The sequence below is a fragment of the Spermophilus citellus genome, assembly GCF_964194105.1.
Source record: "Spermophilus citellus genome assembly, chromosome: 5".
NCBI lineage: Eukaryota > Metazoa > Chordata > Mammalia > Rodentia > Sciuridae > Spermophilus > Spermophilus citellus.
In genome coordinates, this window is record NC_138186.1 from 59,111,251 (window position 1) to 59,127,690 (window position 16,440).

Sequence of the window (16,440 nt, forward strand, 5' to 3'; positions counted from 1 at the left end):
TTTTCCCACTTCCTGTTCACATACCATTGTCCTCTCCTTGTTTCATCAACGTATGTGTTCTGTTGCTGTAGTTTGTAGTATCTCCCTTCACTGACCTCCATCATGGAGGAGTGCTTCCCCAGTGAGCTCTATAGCATCTGCCCTGTGGGCCAGAAAGGATGTCTGCCAGTTGAGCTCTTCTCAAAATCTGCCAGGTAGTTCTGGGTCAGCAGCCTGCTCCGCTCACGGTCACTCCCCCATTCCCCCAGGTAGATGGCCCCACCAGGGCAGGCCCTGCGGACACCCCTCCCTCGGGCTGGCGGATGCAGTGCCTAGCGGCCGCTCTTAAGGACGAAACCAACATGAGTGGGGGAGGGGAGCAGGCCGACATCCTGCCGGCCAACTACGTGGTCAAGGATCGCTGGAAGGTGGTGAGTGACCCGGTGGGGCAGAGAGAGGGGTGGGGAGAGGGAGGCGAGAACCTGGAGACTTGTTAAGACAGGTGCCCTTGGAGCTTCTACCCTAAGAGGGAGGTGTCCCTGGGCTTATTTGCATACTGCTTGCAGGTCATTGTTTTGCCCACACGTGTGGACAATCGCTTTTTCCCAGTACCTCTCTCCTACCCCGCCCTCTCTCACCCTCTTTCCCGGCCAGGTCACGTTGCTCGGGCCCTGCCTGGAACAACTCTTGGTTGGATGTCTGGGCAGGAGCTGCAGAACCCAGGGTGCGGAGGAGGGAGGTGTGGGGGAGGGACCTCTTTCTCTGCCGGACCTTGGAGAAGGGCAGTGAATGGACATGTGTTCCTCCGCTTCCGCGGAGGATGGAAAGGCCTGGGTTTGGGAAAAGAGGCCTTGCGGGCAGCTCCCACCGCATCTGCACTCCATCTTCTCCATCCACCCTCCTCCCCTCGCCGGTTCCTGCGGCAGGTGCAACACGCCGAGACTCCATTTCCCAGCGTGCCTTGCTCATCCAGCCCAGGACTTCAGGCTGCTAGGCCTGCTGGGAGTTGTAGTCCGAGCCTTCTTGAGCCTGGGTGGGAGGGAGCAACGTGAGGGTTGGGGGGATGGCAGTGTCTGGGGAAGGAGAACTTACGGTAAATTAGCCCCTATCCTATTTAAGTCATTTAAGAGCGCTCTGGTGTCCTCATCATTATAGAGGCGAGATGATATGGGGCGGTAGAGTGGGGGAAACTAGTGTGTGAGCTTGTGGTTCTGCAGGGGAGTGGGAAGCCTGGAGGAAGGAAAGGAGAATGACAGAGGTCAGGTTTACACGTGTGTGTGTGTGTGTGTGTGTGTGTGTGTGTGTGTGTGTTCGCGCGTGCGCACCTGGCATGCTCTGGTGGGAGGGAGGATCAGCTCACCCAGGGTTTGGTTTTTGGAGGGGAGGGTGGGGTCTGGGTGCAGGCGGGTCTCCATAGCAACGGTCACCAGGCGGTTCAGGTCCCCTGGAGGTCCAGGAAAGAGGCAAAGGGTGGGGGTGGGGACTGAAGAGGAGGAGAGGAGGAGACTACTAGGGCCCGGAGAGATAAAGAGAAGAAGCTATGTCCTCAGGGAGACTTCCTGAGAGGAAAAGTAACAGGACAGTCATAAAAGGAAAGAGGGTCTGTTAAGTAAGGAGTGTTCCTCCAAGACCCCCGGGTCCCTAGCACAAGAGCTTAGTGTATGGAAGATGGGAAGCAGAATGGCGTTTACACTGAGGCTTGAGTAAAGAGTGTTCACATGCTGAGTTTAGGCTAGGACTTCCTTGTGCTTTGTGAAGGAGGGAATGGGTATGAGCGGGGCAAGAAATGATAAGGGGAAGCTGGGGAAGAGCAAGTATACCCCGCCCCCCTCCCAGCCCCTGAAGAACTGGAGAGGTTGAGGGACCAGGTGCACTCCTTAGTGAAGGATGTCACTGAGACGGGAGTCAGAACTCTGGAACCAAGAAAAAAACAGCCTAGAAATGGGCTATGGCCAGGAGAATATGAGGGTCAGTGGCACTAGATAGAGCATTTAAAAATGAGAACATTTTGTCCTTGTTGGGGGTGTTCATCAGAATCAGAATACAAACAGCAATAAAAACTTAGTATTTATTTGTTTTGCTCATTTACTGTTGTCAGGTGCTGTGCAAAATGCCTTACATAGTTTCTTCAACTACTTATGCAGGAGATACTGCTATTCCTCCCATTTCATGGGTGTGGAAACTGAGCCCTAGAGATTAGCAGTTGCTAAATTCAAGACCAGCTCTGTTTGACTGCTGGGTCAACAGAGTCACCAAAAATCAGCCCATCCACAGAGTTGAAGGGATATTTGTGATCAATTGTAGTGTGATTCTCTTCATTTTATAAAGGAGGGAAAATGGAGACTCAAAAAGTTTAAGAAATTCACCCAGTTCCCCCAGAGTTGGACCAAGAACCCAGGTCTCCTTCTTCCCAAGTAAATGCTTGTCCTATTGTGTCAAATTTCTTTTCCAGTTTAGGGAGCTTCTTCAACAGCGGTTGAGCTCATGAAAAAAATGTAGGAGGAGGGGAGGAACACGGTCTGGCAAAGAGGGATTGAGAGAATATTCGTGGTCAGGGGCTGTGAGCAGGGCTGCATTATGACTTTCATGAACCTGCTCCACTCTTACCTTCATGACTCCTCCTTCCATAATAAAGCACTAAAAATTCTATTTTTATAACTATATTCATATAAAAGGAATATAATCAGGGGCTGGGGATATAGCTCAGTTGGTACAGTGCTTGCACAAGGCTCCGGGTTCAATCCCTAGCACCACAAAAAATAAATAAATAAAAATAAATAAAAGCAGTACAATCATATAGTATATCAAATTTTTCCCTTGACCTAAACATTTATTTTTTTCCTTCTGACTTTGAAATAAAACATTTTCATGAATCTCAAATAGTATCAGGGGCTTAGTCACTGATACTATTATTATTCTTAGGCATGATGGTGCATGCCTATAATTTCTGGGGCTTGGGCGTCTGAGGCAGGAGAATTGCCAGTTCAAAGCCAGCCTCAGCAACTTAGTGAGGCCCTAAGCAACTCAGCGAGATATTTTGTTTTTTGATATTATTTTGATATTTTGATATTATTTTGTCCCTAAATAAAATATAAGAAAGGGCTGGGGATGTGGCTCAGTGGTTAAGTGTTCCATCTCTGGTACACCCCCAAAAAAAATACAGAAAAGAAAAGTGGGCCCTAGTCATCGGGCAGGTGGAGATGGGGTGCTGATTGAGTGCTCCCTGCCAGCTCCCCACCAGAGGGGGTTTCTCTGACAGGATAGGGGTAAGAAAAGAATCAAGGAAGGAGAAATAGGCTCTGTCTGGAATGAAGGCAGTACAGGAGCACCCTTAGGCACCCTGGGAAATTGGGGAGTAGGTGTCAGAACTATCTCTGCTGCTTTGAGCTTGCCTTCCTTTCCTCCAGCAAGCATTTGGGAGGCTGGCAGCCCCGGCTTGAATCTCAACCCTCACACTGATACGGTTCAGGGCTCCTCACAATGCAGTGGATTCTATGCCAGTGTGGATTCTCCCTCCAGTTGCTTGGGTTCTTTGAAACCCAGCTTTGCTAGTTACTAGCAGTGTGGCCCCGGGTGAGCGACTGTCCTCCCTGTGTCTGTTTTCCCTTTGTACACAACAGGGACTCATGTGACCTTTCTCACTGCTGCTTCTCCAATGAAGCCTTGGGGATCCGCTGTCTGTGAACTGGGGATGCCTTGCTGCTCCTTCCCCTGCCTTTCCTGGTTCTCACACACAGCTAACCATAGAGGAATCTGGAAGACATTAGTGTTTCCCTGGTGTTGGAAGTTCCCAGAGGAAACCATGCCACGGTGTCCCTTGAGTTTGCTTCAGTCCCCTGTGGTTCTGAAATTCTCCCAGTCAGACTAACTCATCACAAGCAGAAAGCTACTCTGGTCTCTCAAGGTCCTTCCCTTTTCCTCGTGTTCCCACTTCAGCTTTGTCTTCTCAATCTTTCCTTCACCCTTTTCTCTCTGGAGTGATTTCACTTTAACTTTCTGGAACTCCCATTCCAGTCCTCCAGCTGGCTCTGCCCTGGGCTCTTCCTTCTTCCACTCCGTTTCAACCACCATTCAGCAGTCATTCTTGGAGTTCCAGGAGCAAAAGTGGCAGAGACTCAGGAGTTTACCTGCTGGACTGTCAGAGCCCAGCTACACTGGAGAGGTAGAGCTAACAGGACACAGAGGACTTAGGGAGGGCAGACCACCCATGTGGGCAGGCTCCCTGAAGAGGTGAGAATCCGCTGTATTTTTTTTTTTTTTTGGTACCAGAGATTGAACCCAGGGGTGCTTTACCACTGAGCCACATCCCAGCCCTTTTTAATATTGTATGTAGAGACAGGGTCTTGCTGACTTGCTTAGGGCCTCGTTAAGTTGCTGAGGCTGGCTTTGAACTCCCAATCCTCCTGCCTCAGCCTGCTGAGCCACTGGGATTACAGGTGTGTGCTACCATGCCCAGACAGCTGTACATCTTTCTTTTATTCTTTTTTTTTTTTTTTTTTTTTTGGTGGGGGAGGGTACCATGGATTGAACTCAGGGGCATTAGACCACTGTGCCAAATCCCCAGCCTTTTTGTACTTTTAATTTATAGACAGGTAGACAGGGTCTCATTGAGTTGCTTAGTGCCTCACTTTTGCTGAGGATGGTTTTGAACTGGCGATCCTCCTGCCTCAGCCCCCCCCCCCCCCCCGAGCCACTGGGATTACAGGCATGTGCCACCGTGCCTGGCTGTACGTAGAACTCAGTGCCTTCTTCCTGTTCCCTCTTCACTGCCAACAGTGTCTTCACCCATCCAAGACCCCTGGACCTCTCAGGTGAAAAGATTTCCCCCTGCTATGCTGGGGATCAAACCCAGGGCATTCTACCACTGAGCTATATCTTGAGACAGGATCTTGCTAAGTTGCTCAGGCTGGCTTCACACTTGTGACCCTCCTATCTCAGCCTCCTGAGTAGCTGGAGAATCTGGGATCACAGATGTGAAGCCAAAATTATTTTTTTAATGTTTTTATTTTTCAGTTGTAGTTGGACACAATACCTTTATTTTATTTATTTATTCTTATGTGGTGCTGAGGATCGAACCCAGGGCCTTGCCCGTGCTAGGCGAGCACTCCACCACTGAGCCACATCCCCAGCCCCCCCCAAATTATTTTTAATCCCTCTCCATAACTCTCCTCGTCTCCTCTGCCAGTTCTTTATCACGGTTCTCTTCGGCTCTTCTCACTGCCTGCTCTGGGATGCTGCAGGAAGAGGGCCTCAAGGGTCAGATCGTGAGGTTATATTCTTCTCCACAGCTCATTCCCACCCTTCTTCAACAGCACCCCCTTCCCTGGAGAGGAGACTTTGGGCATCTGACCAGGGACCTCAGGTGTGGTGTGGGCTTCTCCAGTGGGCATGGGTCATGGACACCCTTCACTGAATCCCTCCCCCATGTATTCTCTCCCTCTGTTGACATCTTTCAGGAGACTGACAGTCCCAGGAAGTGTCAGCCCCCATCCTGAGGCTTAGAGGTTCTGGAATTATTTTTCCTTCTGTTTGGGGGCTCAGCACGGGGAGATCATGGTCTTTGTTGTCTTAGAGAAGAAGAGAATCAGAGTGGCCGATGATCTCTCTAGAACTCTGTATAGACAGGCTTATCTTTGTGTCTGTGTAGAATCACTGATTTCATAACTTTTTCTACTCTGACCTCTGGTCTTGTGTGTGTGTGTGTGTGGTATATATGTGCGCACATGTGCGTGTGTGTGTAGTTGTGTAGTTGTATATCTATGGACTGAGCTGTCTGTCTGGAGGCACTAGGAGAGGAGGGAAGGTGGGGGACACTGATGGGAAACAGCAGGAAATATGGGGTCCTCCCTTCAAGTATATCCCCTTCCCCATCAATGGAGGACCCAATGCACAGAAGTGGAATGAGCATGTGCTCAGTTTGATCCTTGAGGACTCCTCTCCCTCCTCTCATAGCTGAAAAAGATCGGGGGCGGGGGCTTTGGCGAGATCTACGAGGCCATGGACCTGCTGACCAGGGAGAACGTGGCCCTCAAGGTGGAGTCAGCCCAGCAGCCCAAGCAGGTTCTCAAGATGGAGGTGGCTGTGCTCAAAAAATTACAAGGTATGGACCCAGGGCACGGGGATGGGGCAGAGGTGATGGAGCTCAGGGCTGAGAGAGGTGGGATCCAAGTCTCAGAGAGTGATGGGGCGAGGCTGCGTTGGTGATGAAGGAGGGAGACGGGTCTGTGGCTTCTAGGAGGAGATGGAGCCAGAGTGTAGGAGAGAAGATGGGGCTGAGGGCAGGGGGAGGAGATGGCAGAGGCCTCCATGGGCCAGGGAGTGGGGAGGTGGGAGCCAGAATGCACCAGGCACCCACTTAGGGCTGGAAGTGAGGAGGAAAGAGCAGGAGTTGGGAGGTCCTGTCTGTCCCCCCTAGGGAAGGACCACGTATGCAGGTTCATTGGCTGTGGCAGGAACGAGAAGTTTAACTATGTCGTGATGCAGCTGCAGGTGAGCCCTCCCAGCGCATCCTCCAACCTCCCTCCAAAGATCTGGGGCTGCACCTCAGGGATGGGAGCAGGGAGGGGAGACCATGGCCCCTTGAGAAATGAGCCCGGGATGGGAACAGCACATGGGGCAAGGCTGGGCAGAGCATCACAGTGGTGGTGGTTGGGGTGCAGCTGAGGCGGGTCTGCGCCCCTAAACCCCCAGGGCCGGAACCTGGCTGACCTGCGTCGCAGCCAGCCACGAGGTACTTTCACGCTGAGCACCACGCTGCGGCTGGGCAAGCAGATCCTGGAGTCCATTGAGGCCATTCACTCCGTGGGCTTTCTGCACCGTGACATCAAGCCGGTGAGCCTGCACCGCTCCTCCTCTCCACCTCTGGGCGCTGGTTTCTTCTTTATGACAGTGGTTGGGCTGGGTCAGCCTCTTGTGCCCAAACCCCTCCTGCTCTCTACCCCAAGCCCCATCTCCTCTCCCTGCTGCCCATGAGCACACAATCTGCCCAGCCCCCACCTCTGTTTTCTGCTCCTCTTAATTCCTCACCCCTGACCTGAGTATCCCTTGAACCTAGAAAGGTGACAGGGTTGGGAGAGGACAAACAGATGAAGGAAGGAGACAGAGGGTTGGGGCTTGGTAAGGAATTCCAGGTAACCAGTTTTGTGATAACTTGAATCTTGGTGCTAGAAAAAAAAAATCCTATGTAAAGGGATGAAAACTGAGGCCCAGAAAAGTTATTTGAATGGCCCAAGGACACACAGCAAGAACAATATAGATCTGCTACCTTAGAGCAGGACAGATACACAAACCACGCTGCCTTGACGGGGAGTGTGAGGACATAGGGCTGAGCAGATCGGGGTTTGAAGCCTAGCTGGGTTGTCACTTGCTATGTGGTCTCAGAGAAGCCCACTCACCTCTTTGACCTTCAGCTTCCTCATCTCTAAAATGAGGACAATCACACCTGTGGCACCCATGTAAATAGAGCTGTCCCCTTGAGTGTGAGAGTAGGTGGGGTTGGGGTCCTTCCCCACTGCAGAGCTATTTCTTGGGGAATCCTGGGGGTAGGAGCCCCCAGGGCTCATAGCTCGTCTTTTTCCAGTCCAACTTTGCCATGGGCAGGCTGCCTTCCACCTATAGGAAGTGCTACATGCTGGACTTTGGGCTGGCCCGGCAGTACACCAACACCACAGGGGATGTCCGACCGGTGAGTACCACTGCGCACAGAGTTCTGGATTGTCAGGACAGTGACACACACACTGCCCCCCCCATGTGGGGACCCTTCACCGACTTTTCTTGCAACTGCTTAAGCTGGCCTGGCCTCATCTTCAGCATAGCACCCCCACCTCTTGGGTCAGCCCGGCCCATCCCTCTGCCCCTAACTGGGCCCTTGTCAGATGTCACAGCCACACTCTGTAACCTTCCTGCTCTCTGGCAGGTGGAGGCAGGCAATGGATCAGGGTCCTATTGGTGGCAGGGCTGAGATGTGGCTGAGGTCAGGGGCTAAGGGTGAGCTTCCTGGTTGTGGTCTCTCCTCTGCAGCCTCGGAATGTGGCCGGGTTTCGGGGGACTGTTCGCTATGCATCAGTCAATGCCCACAAGAACCGGGTGAGTGACAGAGGCTGTGCTGTGGGATGGGGGCAGAATGGGCAAGGTTGGGGCGAAGTGTGCAGCCAGGATAGGGAGTCAGGGTGGAGAGAGGAGCGGGGCAGGGGCTGGAGTGAATCTACCCTGCTGGAGGCCCTGGCGTGGAGGAAGGCTCCACTGTTGGATCCCCCAGATGTTACCCTCTGCCTTTCCTTCAGGGATTCCAGGCCTTCTGTTCCCCCTACAAATCACTCCTTCCCCACCCCCACAGGAGATGGGCCGCCACGATGACCTGTGGTCCCTCTTCTACATGCTGGTGGAGTTTGCAGTGGGCCAGCTGCCATGGAGGAAGATCAAGGACAAGGTGAGACCCACACAGCTGGGTCCAAGGAGGCAGGGGTGGGGGCAGCTGGGGTTCCATCTCTCCACCCTCTTCTTGCCTCCAGGAACAGGTGGGAATGATCAAGGAGAAGTACGAGCATCGAATGCTGCTGAAGCATATGCCCTCTGAGTTCCACCTCTTCCTGGACCACATCGCCAGCCTCGACTACTTCACCAAGCCTGATTACCAGGTGGGAGCCTGGGGCTTGCTCCTGTAGCCCTGGACACCACTCCGGGGGTGACCATCATTCAGCAGAGCCCATTCTCATCAAGGCCTGGAGCTGACTCTAAGCGCTTCCTTCGGTCTTCTAACTGCACCAAACTGTTCTGTACCCTCCCTTGTAAACAGTAGTAACAGCTTAGATGGATCAAGAGCTGGCCCTGTTCTTAGTGCCATTCAAGCTTCAAAAGAAGCCTTTGATGACAATTGGACAATGTTATTATTCCAATACATGTGCTCTCAAGTATTTTATACCAAAATTTCAGGAAGCCACATGGGATGATTGTTCCCATTTCTGAGGTGTAAAACTGAGGTGGTATCATGGTGAGGAGGAGGCCTGGGCTCAGATACAGTTATGCATCGTTTAATGGCAAGGATGCATTCTGAGAAATCTGTTCTTACTTTGTCATTGTGAATATCATAGAGTGCAGTTACACAGGCCTAGAGGGTGTATCTACTGCCCACCCAGGCTGGATGGTGTGCATGTATACATGATACAGCCTATTTCTCCGGGGGCCACGGTGAACAATATGAGATTATATCAAGCGCAAAAGAAAATGATGAGAACAAGTGACACAACAAACCTGAGGGGAACTGCTACTGTGGTGCTCAGCAAAGTGTTTTGTAGAAAACTTTTTTTTTTAAGTTGCGGTATACTCCATAACATAATTATAAAAAGTATATATTAGGTACAGAACATAATTGTATTTTTTTCCAGTACTGGGGATGGAAGCCAGGGGTGCTATACCATTGAGCTACATCTCCAGCCCTTTTTATGTTTTGTTTTGTAGCAGGGTCTCACTAATTTGCCCAGGCTGGCTTCAAAATTGCAGTCCTCCTGCCTTAGCCTCCCGAGTCTCTAGGGTTTCAGGCACCTGGCTTATGTGTATTATATTTTTATACCACTGGCAGTGTAGTAGGCTCTTTTACACCAGCATCTCCACAGACATTGAGTAATGCTTTGCACTATGACCTTATGACAACTATGACTTACCAGGTGACAGGAAATTTTCAACTCCACTGTAATCTTATGGGGCCATTATCACATATGCAACCTGTTGTTGACCAAAACGCCATTATGCGTTGCATGACTGTGCATCTGACTCCAAGTCCAGTGCTCTTTCTGAGGCACCCTCACTGTGCACCATAGGGCCCACTGACCCTGATTGGGAGATGCGGGATGTGTCAGCCGTGCTGTCAGGAAAGTACTGTGGGCCAGGGACAGTGCTGCACCCTGTGGGGAGCCCAGACACTGTGGATCACACAGTAGGCCTTGAGCAAGTGGGTACTATCTGCAGAGAGTAACTCCTTGAACTCTTAAGAGACCCAAGTCAGAAGTGGAATGATCTGGGGGCCTCAGAGGGTCTGGAGCTGCCTGCTACTTCCTGAGTCCAGAGCCCCCGTTGCTGACAGAGTTGTCCCCTGACTCAGCCTCATGGGTCCTCCAGACTGTACAGTTGTGAGCATCTCCTGCTGGGCTCTGGGCCTGCTGCTGGAACAGGCAAATAGATGTGTGAGCGATTCAGGTGGATGCCCCCCTGTCCAGCGATTAGAGGGGAAGCTGTGTGGGAGGGAAGTTAGATGGCAGGAAGAGGATGTTGGGAGAAGCACCCAGCAAGAGGGACAGCCTGTGCCAAGCACGACTCCATGTGGAAACTCCTAGTGCTTCAGGGCTGCTAATTTTCCTGCTGAGACAGTGGAAATGACAGAGGCATTTGGGGATGGTCATCAGGGAAAGATCTCAGAGGACTTGTGTCCAGCTGGTGGGGCTTAATCCAAGATGATAATTTGCATGCTCATTTGCATATCTTGTGCATGTTTTCATTTAAAATCAATGTGCCCTTCTCCTTCCAATGCCCCCTGTAGGCCCATCCTGTCCTGGAAGTCCCCTCTCTTCTCCCTATGATCCCAGCAACTGCCCCTTCTACCTGGCTAGCCCCGAGGTCACCTCTCTGTCCTCCCACCACCCCCACCCCCTGCAGTTGATCATGTCGGTGTTTGAGAACAGCATGAAGGAGAGAGGCATTGCTGAGAATGAGGCCTTTGACTGGGAGAAGGCGGGCACGGATGCCCTCCTGTCCACGAGCACCTCCACCCCACCCCAGCAGAACACCAGGCAGACAGCAGCCATGTTTGGGTAAGTCTCAGGAAGGGTGATGGCAGGTGGGGCAGCAGGCCACCTCCTGCCTGGAGCCACTGCCGAGAAGCCAGCCCTCTCCTCCTCTTCCTACCTGGACAAGCTCAGTTGTCTCTCCAATTCTTGGTACTCACCAGCAGAGTTCTGGAACTTCAGGAAATTTTGCCACAACTCTAGTCCTTGATCTGAAAGCAGAGTGGGTGATCTCCTCATTTGGAGCTTTTGACCTTAGATCCCTGGGGAACAAGGAATCCTAAGTGAAATCTCCAGAGCCCCATAGTTTCCCTTCTCATCACTCATTAATTTGCATAGCATGCCTTGGGGACTCCACAGGGACTAAGAGAGAAGTCAGCCCATGCCTTCCTTCAAAGTGCTCCTGCTGGATGTTAGTGACGGCTGGGTCAGCATTTTCAGGACCATGTGGCAGGCACAGAGTCAGGTGGTCTGGGGAGGGGCTGGACTAGAATGGATAACCCAGGGCCACACTTAGGAGGGAGACTCCACAGATTTGCCAGCACACTATGGTGTACGGTTCTGTAACCAGGCTGCTTGAGGAGCTTCAACGTGGTTCTTTTGAGGCCTGTTCCTAGGTCTAAAGGAAGCCGGGCACTGAGGGCCATTAGAAATTCTGCAGGGCCTCTGAAAACCACAGAATCTCTCGAGTAAATAGAACTGGGACATGCCAGTCCCCAGTGGTCTCCTTGATGACCCTGCCAACTTGAGTGATATGGTTTCAGAGGACTTGTGGGCCAGGGATGGTGATGAACCTAGGATGCCTCCTCGCTAGGCTTCCTCTCTGCCCATGCTCGGGGGTCTCCAGGGCCTGCGCTGGTAGGAGGGGCCTTGGGAGAAGAGGGCACCCCTGCCAACCTTGCCCATGGCCCCGTCCTGGCCTTTCCAGGGTGGTCAATGTGACCCCAGTGCCTGGAGACCTGCTCCGGGAGAACACGGAGGACGTGCTACAGGGCGAGCACCTGAGTGACCAGGAGAATGCACCCCCAATCCTGCCTGGGAGGCCCCCTGAGGGGCTGGGCCCTACCCCCCACCTTGTCCCCCACCCTGGGGGTCCTGAGGCTGAAGTCTGGGAGGAGACGGATGTCAACCGCAACAAACTCCGCATCAACATCGGCAAAGTAACTGCAGCCAGGGAGAAGGGCGAGGTGGCCTCCCCACCCCGATTCCCAACCCTTGGGTCCCCCACATTGTTCCTCCACAGTGCCCTCTGCCCAGTCCTGGCCCTCTTGCCCTGCCTGCATTTCCTGGTCCCCTCCACCACCCTGACCTTGATTCATCAGCTTCATCATCCATTTATCCCTTTCACCCTGAGAAAGCCACCTGTCAGCCCCAACTCACTGTACCCCTCTCCTGCAGACCCCCTGTGTGGAGGAGGAGCAGAGCCGAGGTGTGGGAGTCCCCAGCTCCCCTGTGCGTGCCCCCCCAGATTCCCCAACAACCCCAGTGCGTTCTCTACGCTACCGGAGGGTCAACAGCCCTGAGTCGGAGAGGCTTTCCACGGCGGATGGGCGGGTGGAGCTACATGAGAGGAGGTGGGTGTGCGACTGGAGGGGATGGTTAAGGGTCCCCGTGATCTCCTGCACCTTCACATGGCTGGTCTGCAGGAAAGGTCAGGTGTGAGGCAGAGGCGGGGGTGTGTCCCTGGGAAGTGTTGACAGTTATGCTCAGCCTGGGTTCAGACTCAGCCTGGGGTCAGTGGTGGCCTAGGTAAGGGCATGGGGCATCCAGAGAGGTCTCAGCTCATGCTAGGTTGGGTCCATGAGGAGGGAGGGGAGAGTTGGTGGGTGGGCATGCTTCCAGAACTTTCCTAATCACTAATTACAAATTCCTCAAGAGCAGCTGAAGGTAGGGGTCCTGGAAGAAGGGTTCATGGAACAGCTGGAGGAGAGGACAGGCCAGTTTGGGGGGTTAGGCCTGAGGGATCTGAAGTCAGAGTGAGGGTGGGACCAGCAGGAACATGGCTGGTAGGAGGGAGTGTTGGGGGCTGACTTTGTGTGTGGGGTGGCTTGTGGGGGGCCAGGGCTGGATCCCCACTGGAGTTGTTAGTAGATGGGACAACACCAGTTGAGATGCTTCCTGCCTTTCTGGGGCCTCAGAGTGGGCTCTGCCCCACAGTAGGCCCTGGACCATCTCCTTATCAGGACTCAGTTCTGCAGGGGAGGAGGATGACCTTCTGACTCACACTCAGCATCTTTTCTTGTCACCCATCTCAGCCATAGTCCCTCCTGGACTTTCCCCTACATGTACTCCACCTCCAGGAAGGTGCACAGAACCTCTGTGAGGTGTGCACTTGCCCAAGTTAGTCCTCATTCACACACTCTCACGGGCTGCCTGCCAGGCTCTAAAGACCACCTTTCAATGCTATTCAGCCTGAAGTCCCTCAGCATGGAGAGTTCTGGACGTGGGGACATGAGCAAGGGCAGTTGGAAGGGTTGTGAGTGGAGTTGGGGGAGGAGCGCTGAGCAAGACAGTGCTGGAGAACTGCCTGCTTCTGGCCAGCAATAAGCAAGCTGGTTTGGGTCATAGTGAGCCCTAGTTTTAGGAATAGTGGGAAGAAGAGAGCTGAGGAGAGAGTTTTTGGACAGAAAGGTTTAGGATCTCATTCGGCAGAGGGTGGGCTGCTTTTGGGGCACTGGGAGCAGGAGAAAGTATGGAGAAGAAGAGGTTTGGATTGTCTATGTCTCTGGCCCCATCTTCAAAACACACACGTGTGCACGCACACACAAATCAGACCTCATTTCCTTTGATGCCATCTTTTTCCTTTATGTCCATCAAAACAAATTGTGCTCTCAAGAAAAGAAATGATGGCCGCCATTGACAGGGGTATATAAATATGAGACACTGGGTGGTGTTTTATTTTAAGTCTCACTAACAGATTGATAAAAAATACGGAGTAGAATTGGATCTGGCAGTTTCTATGCAGGCTGGGCAGGAGTATGTTGAGAAAGGCTGAGGGTGGTCCTGTTTTGCACCCCTCCTCTGCAGCTAAAGAGCCATTGAACCACACACAGGCTTGGTGCTGGGGGAGAATTAAAGTCAGCCCTCTGCCCACAGCCAAATATGAGAAGAGAGTCCAAACCCCAGTTGAGTTAGACCTTGGGGTCTTCAAAGGGGTATCCCGGCATTCAGCAGATGACAGTTCTTTCTTGCATAGCATCCTGTCCCTCCACACACACTACTGTATAACCAGAAGTAACCTCATCTTGGGGCTGGCATCACCCCAAACTGAGAAGCTCTGGAAGAACTCACAGATTCACAGTACAGTTCAAAGTAATAACAAAGAAATGTCCCAAGGCTGGATCGTGCCCCAGAGGTAACAGGTTGGAGGGAGTCTGTCCATGCCTGAGAGTTCACAGCCTTATGGGAAGGCAGATAGTTGAAGTCCAGTAGTGAGGGGGGCTCAGGGTGCTCTGGAGGCAAATAACCCTCCCTACAGTATGGGAAAGGCTCCCTATAAGAGGTGCATCCAAACACAGAAAAAAAGGTAGACGGACAGGCTATGTGGGAGGGAGGCCAAGTGGAGTCCAGGCTGTGTGCAGGGAGCAGCATATGTAAGGTTATAGAGGTATGAGAGTGTGGGCAGTTTAGGAAAAGTGAATCTGAGATGGGTCTGGCTAGGGAATGGAGAAACTGAGGCCTAGCCTGGTTGGGAGGGCCCTGAGAGCCAGGCTAAGGAAGGCAGACTTGGTTCTTGGGGCTGAGGAGTTTGTTAAGCTGGGCTAACAGGTCCTTCCTGGAATGGGTGGAAGCAGCCAGGCAGGCCTGCAGCGGAGCGAGCGGGAGAAAAGGCTCCAAAGCTGTCTGTAGACTTGAGAGCCTGTTGTTTGTGTTTGCCCTGGACACAGCAGGAGCACTGGATCAGCTGGTTTTAGGAAGGTTACATTCCCTGGGGAGGCCTGGAGAACAGCGAGTGTTCTTTAGGTACAGAAACCAGAGTAGATTTTCTGCATGTGTACATTCCTGGACCACAGTAACCATTCAGAAGTATTTGCTAAATGAATGAACAAAGGAACTAATGAAGTCTTTTAGGAAGTAAGGGTGGAGGGTGGCAGTGCAGGAGGTGACTGGGCCTGGCCCAGAGGGGGAGAGGTGCTGAGTCAGGAGCTGGAGTCCTACTCCACCCTGTCACCTGCTTGGGATCCTTGGGGCTCCAGAGAGGCCTGGCACTGAGTTTTATGTGGGTGCTCCACAGGTCCCGAATGGATTTGCCTGGTTCACCTTCGCGCCAGGCCTGCTCCTCACAGCCGGCTCAGATGCTCTCAGTGGACACGGGCCATGCTGACCGGCAGGCCAGTGGCCGAATGGACGTGTCAGCCTCCGTGGAGCAGGAGGCCCTGAGCAACGCCTTCCGCTCGGTGCCCTTGGCCGAGGAGGAGGACTTTGACAGCAAGGAGTGGGTCATCATTGACAAGGAGACAGAGCTCAAGGACTTCCCTCCTGGGGCTGAGCCCAGCACATCGGGCACCACAGATGAGGAGCCTGAGGAGCTGCGGCCACTGCCCGAGGAGGGTGAGGAGCGGCGGCGGCCGGGGACAGAGCCTACTGTTCGGCCCCGGGGACGCAGTATGCAGACACTAGCTGAGGAGGACCTGCGGCAGATGCCGCCTCAGCCCCCACCACCTCAGCTGAGCCAGGCTGATGGCCGGTCAGAGACATCACAGCCCCCAACGCCTGGCAGCCCTTCCCACTCACCCCTGCACTCGGGACCTCGCCCTCGACGGAGAGAGTCAGATCCCACAGGCCCTCAGAGACAGGTAAGGTTGGGCTTGCACACCACTTCCTGTCCCCAGATTCATTCGAGTCCTGGTGTGCAGGCCTGAAGTGCTCTATGTGCAGCCCCTGCTGCCAGGGAACCCAGCAGTCTCAGGCGTGATGAGATAAACAGGTGTAAGGGCCCGAGACCATGCCTCGGGGGCAGGCAAGGCTTCTAGAGGAAGTGCCCTCCAAGTTCTGAGTTGAGTCTTGTGTTGTGAGCAGTATATCCAGGTGATGACGCAGGAGAAAGGCCTCCCAGGTTCAGGGACTGCATGTGCAAAGGCCTGGAGGTGGCAGTCAGAATGCACCGCATGTGGCAGCAGCTGGGCTTTGAGACAGGGTCTGTGGGCACCATGGAGGGGGTGGTGAGCCAGCCGAGGCTTTTAAACAGGAGTGTGGCATGATCACTTTGGTACTTTTGAATGATCTCTTGGGCTTCTGTGTGGAAAATGGGTTCTAGAGGCAGGAAGGCCACCTGACAGGCAGTAGCAGGAGAGACACTGGCAGCCTGGACGGGGTGGGTACTGTGGACATGGGGCAAGGTGGACAGAGCCAAGAGGCATTGGGGAAAGGACAGAAGGGCCGTGATGGAGCAGAAGATGGGGAGGGGTGTCTTGGCGGATGCCCAGGGCTCTGGGCGGGGGGGGCTGCCGTGCCGTGATGGAGTGCAGAATTTGACATAACAAGCTCCCAATATCTGAAGCATGTCTGCCTGGAGGCACCGGAGGCTCAGGAGAGAGAGCTTACCTGGAGTTTCAGAGTTCAGGTTCTGAGAACCACAGGAATGGGTGATGTCACCCAAGAGGACTGGCAAGGTGGGGAGACCGAAGCATGAGGACAGAAGCTAGGAAACACATCTAGATGACTGAGAAGAAGGGAGCCCTTAATA

General features: G+C 53.2%; 1 protein-coding gene across 1 annotated transcript in view; it reads left to right on the forward strand.

Moving 5' to 3' along the window:
* Positions 1-263: 263 nt before the first annotated feature.
* TTBK1 (tau tubulin kinase 1) overlaps positions 264-16,440 on the forward strand; it is a gene marked incomplete at its 3' end in the record, with an annotated part of 36,473 nt that continues 20,296 nt past the window's right edge. Inside the window, exons 1-12 of the mRNA XM_081293744.1 lie at positions 264-410; positions 5,932-6,079; positions 6,395-6,468; positions 6,670-6,810; positions 7,559-7,663; positions 7,999-8,064; positions 8,315-8,407; positions 8,490-8,615; positions 10,627-10,781; positions 11,683-11,914; positions 12,153-12,328; positions 14,989-15,550. Of these exons, the coding sequence (XP_081149870.1) occupies positions 303-410; positions 5,932-6,079; positions 6,395-6,468; positions 6,670-6,810; positions 7,559-7,663; positions 7,999-8,064; positions 8,315-8,407; positions 8,490-8,615; positions 10,627-10,781; positions 11,683-11,914; positions 12,153-12,328; positions 14,989-15,550 (1,986 nt within the window). The 5' untranslated portion in view covers positions 264-302. The remainder of the gene's footprint in view (positions 411-5,931; positions 6,080-6,394; positions 6,469-6,669; positions 6,811-7,558; positions 7,664-7,998; positions 8,065-8,314; positions 8,408-8,489; positions 8,616-10,626; positions 10,782-11,682; positions 11,915-12,152; positions 12,329-14,988; positions 15,551-16,440) is intronic.